General features: G+C 40.9%; 1 protein-coding gene across 4 annotated transcripts in view; it reads left to right on the plus strand.

The window, feature by feature from the left end:
• Positions 1-8,989, plus strand: part of LOC110465655 (sortilin-related receptor-like) — an 80,207-nt gene that overhangs the window by 9,843 nt on the left and 61,375 nt on the right. For 3 of the 4 annotated variants that reach the window (XR_002464634.1, XM_021521607.1, XM_021521609.1), the window contains exons 7-12: positions 1,110-1,279; positions 3,499-3,703; positions 4,654-4,680; positions 7,477-7,662; positions 8,172-8,260; positions 8,738-8,913. Coding sequence is in view for 3 of the 4 variants with exons in the window: in XM_021521607.1 (XP_021377282.1) it covers positions 1,110-1,279; positions 3,499-3,703; positions 4,654-4,680; positions 7,477-7,662; positions 8,172-8,260; positions 8,738-8,913 (853 nt within the window). In the remaining variant the exon portion in view is untranslated. The remainder of the gene's footprint in view (positions 1-1,109; positions 1,280-3,498; positions 3,704-4,653; positions 4,681-7,476; positions 7,663-8,171; positions 8,261-8,737; positions 8,914-8,989) is intronic. The other variant, XM_021521608.1, reaches the window with a different exon arrangement.

Here is an 8,989-nt window from a genome sequence, read left to right on the forward strand (position 1 = left end):
GGATACCAAATGTTGGCAGAAGTTTTTGGTTTTGCGTAAATATGTTTTGGTATTTGGGGTTGAATACTTGGTTGAAAGCAGGATTTTTAGGGTTTGATTTTAATTGAGCTGCAAATTGTAATGAAAGTTTTTTCCTTCTGTCATAAAGGGATGGTTCATTTGCTTCCACGTACAGGCTTTTTACAGGTGTTGTTCGAAAAGCTCCAAGGGCTAGACGTAGCCCTTGGTTATGGATTGGGTCTAGCATCTGAAGGTATGAACTGTGCGCCGACCCGTATACCATAGAACCATAATCCAGTTTTGTTCGAATAAGTGATCTGTATAGGCGCAAAAGCATTTCTCGGTCCGCTCCCCATTCAGTATGAGAAAGGACTCGTATAATGTTTAACGCCTTGGAACACTTATCCTTCAGATACTTTATATGTGGTATGAAAGAGAGTTTCGATTCAAAAATCACCTATGCTCTCGTATCGTCACAAATTTTTCATTTCAGCTCGCCAGAGGCCCGCTAAATTGAAAAGTTCTTAGGACTCGTTTCATAAATCTCATATGAATGGTCACTCATGTAAGATCTTATATTTATCTACTACATATTACCATGACGAATATGTTCTCTTACTTTCTAGCCTCACAGTGACAATTATGTTCCTGTTTTTAGCATTAATGACGATGTCGCCTTGTATTTTTAGGACTATTACGTAGCCGATGCGTCGGAGGACATGGTGTTCCTGTGTGTCAATCATGGTGATAACTCGACCCACTTGTATTTTTAGGACTATTACGTAGCCGATGCGTCGGAGGACATGGTGGTCCTGTGTGTCAATCATGGTGATAACTCGACCCACTTGTATTTTTAGGACTATTACGTAGCCGATGCGTCGGGGGACATGGTGTTCCTGTGTGTCAATCATGGTGATCACTCCACCCACTTGTATTTGTAGGACTATTACGTAGCTGATGCGTCGGAGGATATGGTGTTCCTGTGTGTCAATCACGGGGATAACTCCACCCACTTGTATTTTTAGGACTACTACGTAGCTGATGCGTCGGAGGATATGGTGTTCCTGTGTGTCAATCACGGTGATAACTCCACCCACTTGTATTTTTAGGACTACTACGTAGCTGATGCGTCGGAGGACATGGTGTTCCTGTGTGTCAATCACGGTGATAACACCACCCACTTGTACTTGTCCGATGTGGAAGGCAAGAAGTTCTCACTCAACCTGGAGAACATTGTATATTACAATCCTAAGGGAGCAAACAAGGACACCTGGCTGAGGTAATCACCGTACTCTTTACAGTTTGTACGAACTTACATAGTTTACTATGAGATTTCAGTTTTAAGTTAAAGATATATACTGTATTATTGTGACTTATTCGATTTTTAACCGGTAGCAGATTAAAAAAAAAAAAATCAAATATTTTATTTCCCCCAGCCTACCTTTCCTGTAGCGGAGTTTATTCCCTGTAACTGAGGTAGATTGGGTTATCTCAGTTGAAGGCTAAGATTCTGTAACATCTGTTTTAGCGTAACGAGTTCCGCGTCTTTACAGATCTAACAAGTAAGCTGATCTTACAACACAGCTTCATCACTAGCAACCCCAAAAAAAACCTTTTCACAATATAAAATTAAAAAACAGACATGTAAGGCATACTCGAATGATTTACAAGCACGTTTAGACTGCCTAATATTGTCATACCACAGCGCGGCATGTTTCCATCTTGCTACTATTAATTCACACAGCCAAGGTCAAGGCCCACTTGTTCCGGAAGTGAGGCCCAGTACAGGGTAATCCACCTGGAGGCGCGGCAAAGGGAGTGTATGTATATATGTATGTAAGGATAATTTGTACGGTAATTTTGAATGTTAGTAAAAATGTAAGTAAAAATGTTAAATAAGGCAGTGAAAATTAAGAAATAATTATATAATTACTAGTAAGTATGTAAGAAAGTATGATAGAGTTTTTCTCCTACTCTGGACAGGTGTATCCACACTTACCCGATGTGAGAATGGGTTTTCTCCTACTCTGGACAGGTGTATCCACACTTGCCTGGTGTGAGAATGGGTTTTCTCCTACTCTGGACAGGTGTATCCACACTTACCTGGTGTGAGAATGGGTTTTCTCCTACTCTGGACAGATGTGTCCACACTTACCCGGTGTGAGAATGGGTTTTCTCCTACTCTGGACAGGTGTATCCACACTTGCCTGGTGTGAGAATGGGTTTTCTCCTACTCTGGACAGGTGTATTCACACTTACCTGGTGTGAGAATGGGTTTTCTCCTACTCTGGACAGATGTATCCACACTTACCCGGTGTGAGAATGGGTTTTCTCGTACGCTGGACAGGTGTATCCACACTTATCCAGTATGAGAATGTGTTGTCTCGTACTCTGGACAGGTGTATCCACACTTACTCGGTGCGAGAATGGGTTTTCTCCTACTCTGGACAGGTGTATCCACACTTACCCGTGTGAGAATGGGTTTTCTCGTACTCTGGACAGGTGTATCCACACTTATCCAGTATGAGAATGTGTTTTCTCGTACTCTGGACAGGTGTATCCACACTTACCCGGTGTGAGAATGGGTTTTCTCGTACTCTGGACAGGCGTATCCACACTTATCCAGTATGAGAATGTGTTTTCTCGTACTCTGGACAGGTGTATCCACACTTGCCTGGTGTGAGAATGGGTTTTCTCCTACTCTGGACAGGCGTATCCACACTTACCCGGTGTGAGAATGGGTTTTCTCCTCCTCTGGACAGGTGTATCCACACTTCCCCGTGTGAGAATGGGTTTTCTCGTGCTCTGGACAGGTGTATCCACACTTACTCGGTGTGAGAATGGGTTTTCTCCTCCTCTGGACAGGTGTATCCACACTTACCCGTGTGCGAATGGGTTTTCTCGTCCTCTGGACAGGTGTATCCACACTTCCTCGGTGTGAGAATGGGTTTTCTCCTACTCTGGACAGGCGTATCCACACTTACCCGGTGTGAGATATCCTTGTCTCACCCTAGGGTTGAGACGGGGGGATTCACCTATTCATAACAATGGTATGACATCACGCTATCAATGCATAAACATCACTTCATTCTGCAAGGATGCGTTGAGTCTGTAACGTCAATATTGTACCATGTACATACATGTATATGACAGGGTCAACGTTAACAGGGTAAGAGAAAAGAATCAGTCGCCCCCTTGAGGTGAGATGGGGAATCTCAACCCTCGGGGAAGATTTTTCTCGGTCAAGGGATAAGATCCTGTAAACAAAAATCTGCCTGAAGAGCTGCAGGTCATGTTTGGAATGTAAGAGAATATTGTTTTGTGGAATAAAAACTACGAGTCTTCTCTCTTTTGGTAGAGAAAGTCTTGCACTGACTTATTCTCTCTGTTTGTTTGTGTTCATTGTTTGCTAGAGGCTAGGTAAATTTGCTCTCTGTGTCTGTATAGACAATTTATAAGAGAAAACCCTGTGAGTGTAATGTTTTTTTTTGTGTGTAGGTACTTCGCCGATGAGGCATTCGCAGACCTGGCCAAGATTGAGGGTATACGAGGCGTGTATGTTGCCTCTCAAATTATGAATGTCTCCACAGACCTGAGTCAGGAATCACAGCGTACGCTCATCACATTCGACAAGGGTGGAGAGTGGCAGCTGGTCAAGGCTCCAGCCACTGACCGATCTGGCAAACCAACCAACTGTACACAGGTAAGAACTGACCAGGCTGGCTAGTACAGGTAAAAACCTCATTCACCCTTAAAGACACATTTGAACTCTTCCAATTCAAAGGTTGGAATAGTTCATTTAATATGAAATTTCAGGGGTGAATGAGATACTGACCAAGCTGGTTAGAGCAGGTTAATACTGACCAGGCTGGCTAGTACAGGTAAGAACTGACCAGGCTGGCTAGTACAGGTAAAAACTGACCCAACAGGTTAGCCAATCAGCTATGGAGGCATTGGATTGATTGATTGATTTATTGATTTTAGTCACGCTTCACTATCGAGAAGTTTGGTTATCCAGCAGACGAAGAAAAGACAGAAAAATGAGTTGAAGGGATAAAGTATGTAGTGAAGGAATAGGAAAGGGATTGGAGCTTGGAGGCATTTATATACCACACTCTTTTGGCAATAAGCCCATACCTGGTAATAAGCTGACTTATGTCTAAAACAGTTCAGGCGAAATGCTACCAGATGCTATTTCGTCTGGTAGCATGAAAGGAGCCCACAACCTCCTTTAAGTTACAGTTAATAAGTATTGGGCCCTGGGCTTATTGAAGGATAAATATGGTTAAGTTAGGTGCCTAAACACAGGGAGGGGTCCTTAAATGATGAGGACGTTTATTAGAGTGAATATGGTAAAAGTTAGCAGTGTGGTTAGTGTTGATTATAAGTGGAAGAATTTGTTCCAAGTGGCCAGAAATGGAAATGTTTCATTATCAAACAATCGGGAGTTATAGAACTGAATGATCCGCCATATTATTGAAATCTGTATTTCCTTCTTTGCACTTATCCCGATTTTGTCTATCCATGATAAGAGTTTCCCTTTTTGTCCGACACTTCACTGTTACAATCTCTCTCTCCTCAGTACTGTTCTAGAAATGTTTAATCACCCGAAACATCCCATGTATGCATCTGACTCAGTATTTTCCATTCCAGATGTTTCTTGCTAAGGACTTTCTCCAGGTAAACACACTGTTAAGTTGTTAGCATGTGTTGGTTAGGACATTTGCATGAAAGTCATGTGACTTGTTTCTTTTTGTTGGTGTTGTCTGGATCTCATTCCTACATTTGTTCTTTAATTTCTCTCTCTCCTACATTTGTTTTTTCTGTCTCTCCTACAGCCATTTTTGTACCTTCTTTGGTTTGAAGTCTCAAGCCTAAAATCATTTGTTGTTGTGATTTTTATCTCAAATTATAGATATTTGTCAGGAAAGTTATTTTATTGTTTGTTTTGATTTTGTTTATTCTATTTGTATGGATTTTTTTATAATTAATACACCTGATATACTAATCATGTATACATACACACATACACTCACTGACTCTAGGACCTCACACATCACACATACACACATACACACATATACTAACTGACTCTAGGACCTCACACATCACACATACACACATACACACATACACTAACTGACTCTAGGACCCCACACATCACACATGAATCCCCCATCCAACACACACACATACAGTGTATACACATAACATGTTAAAATGGATGGTATATTAAGCTATGCACATACAAAAAATCCCAGAATGCATCAAAGCATTTTTCTAAAGACTCTTATATAGTCACATACAAATCTATGTATCCCAGCATGCATTGGTGTATTTAGACTCTTACATTCTCACACACATGTGTACATAATTGTAAACATCCCAGCCTGCATCAGCATGTTTAGAGTTCCCAGCATGCTTTCTCCTGCATTCATGTAAATAGCATACACATCCCAGCATGCATCAGCATATTTAGAGACACATACATTATTACACATTGATGTATAGATCCATGCATGCATCAGTGTATTTAAACATCCCAGCATGCTTTTTCACACCAACCTGTACATTTCCCAGCATGCATCAGTACATTGCATGAGTATTACCACTTGCACACATATGTATTAAACTAGGCTATACACATGTATGTAATACATACTAATGCTGCATACAGTACACATGGACATATATACTCGCATACATATGAATACAACTATTGTACACATGTGATGTACACATACACAAGCATGTACAAAAGGCTTTATACATGTAGTAGAACTGGACTGGGTTGATCGTCGGTGACCAGGTAGCTCAATTGGTAGAGTATCTGTCTAGAGTTTAGAGGACCCCGGGTTCGAACCCCTGTCTGGAGGTGCATTTTTCCTCTCCTGTTACATTTGGCGCCTCACAAAATATACTCACAGAAGGTGGTACATGTATAGGGTCTCGTGTGTCTTCAGTGTCAAAGACTTTGTTAAAGGAGGCAGGAATATAGCAGAAATGGACTGGGTCGATCGTCGGTGACCCCTTGTTAAAGGAGGGAGGAATGTAGCAGAAATGGACTGTGTCGATCGTCGGTGACCAGGAAGCTCAATTGGTAGAGCATCGGTCTAGAGTTCGGGTTTTCTCTTAAATATTTCAGCTTTGATAGAAAATTTTGTTTATTTTCTGTTTCGAGTATTTAAGCTTTGTTGATTAGTTTCCTTGTCATTTCCCCTCTAGTAGATACAAACAGGACTTCCCCATCGACCGCCATTGTCTTGTACTTCCTTCCTAAAGTTTAATCAGGGCATATCTCCATTACTATGTGGAATTACTGGTACACAGAGTACAACTTTGGATGATGGAGTGTCACACACCGAAAGTAGGTCACTGCGACCCATATTCCGACCTCATGATCAGATCTGAATCATTCACCTTATTTGTAAAACTTCGATAAAATGCCCTTTGTTTCCTTTGGAAACTCCTTTATTCTAAAAAATTATTACATGTCCCTTTTTCTCGTTTCTTACGAATTCCTTGATACATTTCCCTCATTTTATCGCCAAATCCCTTTATAATGCCAATGGACATAAAGTGGCAGTATTATAATTCCTTTACAAGTGTCTGAGTTTGGTGTTCAGTTGGGTAAATAAGGAAATTACCTGGAAATACCGGTGGAAATCTTGTGAACATCATAGCCTCTCCAGCGTTCTCACTCACTAAGTTTTGAAACAGGTGATCGACTCGGGACAAAATAGCCGGTTGAATGTTCGCATGCTGTAATATTGACCTACACATATTTTGAAAAAAAATAACCAGTTCCAAGTTGATATATTGCAGACTTCTTTTGTCAGCAACCGGCTTTCAATGAAAAGACTGCTCTCTGTTTTTATATATGTTTCTTTGAATGACTATCTATGAGGAAGTTGGCATGTCTCAGCTGAATGTGCATTTATTATTTCAAACAGAGAAAACAAAATTTATTCCTGAGCAGAAATTCTTCCTGATTAAAAGAAACTTCCTGATAAGTGTATCCTAGTCTTATATGTATGAAACCTCTGACCTGCTTGTTTAACTATATCTGTTAACCCTTTCACCACTGTAGGCCATAATGGACTAATCCAGATCAATGTATGGTAGAGTCTACTAAAGTTACCTAGGGGTGAAAGGGTTAAGGGGGGGAAATGTAAATACATGCATACAGACTTTCAGTAAATTTCCGTGTGTATTTCATCATCAAAATTGATGTATAGCATCATTGATATTTGTGTATAACATCATTGATAATGGTGTATAACATCATAAAAATCTGTGTATTGTTTCATCCAAATCTGTATATTACCTAGAACAATCTGCATGATATCATCTTTATTTGTGTATTTCATCATCAGAATCTGTATGACATTATAACAATCTGTATATGAAATCACAATATTTATACATTGCATCATCAGAATAAGTGTATGACATCATACATATTTATTCAAACAGGCCATCAACTGCTCCCTTCATCTAGCCCAGAAGTACAGCAGGCTGTTCCCTGGAAGTCGTGCGATACAGATCCTGTCACGGACCAACGCCCCGGGGATCGTGCTGGCTACTGGAACCCTGGGAATGAACCTGAAGCGTGACGCTGATGTCTACCTGTCTAGTGACGCTGGGTACTCCTGGCACATGGTAAGTCTCTAATATATTTACCCCGTTGTCAGTGTAATGTGACCGGGTCAGGTGCTTGGTGTCCTAGGATGGTAATTCAGCGAAGTAGCGCTCCTTAAGTCAGCATAAGATCAGCGCGATCGTAAGAATGCAAATACCCAACATACCTTGCCTCCAGCACACATCTGTGTAATGTGACCAGGTATCGTGCTTGGTGCCTTCAGCATGTTATTTTAGTGAGGTAGCATTCTTTAAGTCAGCATCAGGTCCGCACTATCGCAAGGAAGCTAATGCCCGACATATCCTTTCCATTTCATATGAGATTAATTGCAAAACATTTCAACTCACCGTAGCTTCAATAAAATCATGAAATTATGTATTTAATGGAAACTCATTGAAAACCCTTTCTACATGAAAAATCCCTAATATGTCAATTTTTATGTCTGGTTTATGAAGAAGTTTATCTTAATGGAATGACATTGTGTAGTGATCAGCCTTGATAATTTATTCGTCTGACCTTGACCTTGTAGGTGCTGGAAGGTCACAACTTCTACAGCATTGGTGACCATGGAGGCCTCCTGGTGGCTGTACCTCAGTTTGGAATCACTAACCAACTCCTGTAAGTACCACACAGGGTCTGGTCCCCCCAGGGAAGGGGGGAGGCTATCATATATACTTCTGTAAGAACTGGCCCATCAGGAGACTGTCAGAAAAATAAATTCGTCTTTTTTAGATAACCTGCTGAATCTTACTATAAGAGGCACAGCTAGTTTCAAGACCACGCAATACTAGGTCATGTGTTTCTAGCGGTAAAAATATAAGATGTTGTAAAATCAAATACACACAACGGGTAAAGATGAGTAATATTACGTAGAAAATATACATGCATATAAAGAAAAGTTTCAAGTATATATGATTAAAGCTATACCACCCAAAACGTTGTTCATTTGTTGTCTCGAACGGCAATGATTTATTTCCAAACCCTCATGAAATATACATGTTCAACATATATAGAGGGTCCTGTCCCTCGGAGAGATTTAGTGTTTCCTCAGTACCCGTTGTGGGTTAGCTTATTACAGTGATGTCTAACTTTCAGGTATTCCTGGAACGAAGGCCAAACCTGGGACAATATCACATTCCACACGGAGAAGATCCGGGTGTACGGCCTCCTGACGGAACCCGGAGAGAAGACAGCTGTGTTTTCTCTGTTCGGCTCTCATGTGGGTCATCACCAGTGGCTGATCATCCAGGTCAACCTGACGTCCATCTTCAGTGAGTTTCTTTTCACACTTCTACCAGTAGACAAAATGTCCAGGCTGCTGGAACTGTAATTCTCCAATGACCCCCC

Source organism: Mizuhopecten yessoensis, unplaced genomic scaffold (genome assembly GCF_002113885.1).
Source record: "Mizuhopecten yessoensis strain PY_sf001 unplaced genomic scaffold, ASM211388v2 scaffold11097, whole genome shotgun sequence".
Classification (NCBI taxonomy): Eukaryota; Metazoa; Mollusca; class Bivalvia; order Pectinida; family Pectinidae; genus Mizuhopecten; species Mizuhopecten yessoensis.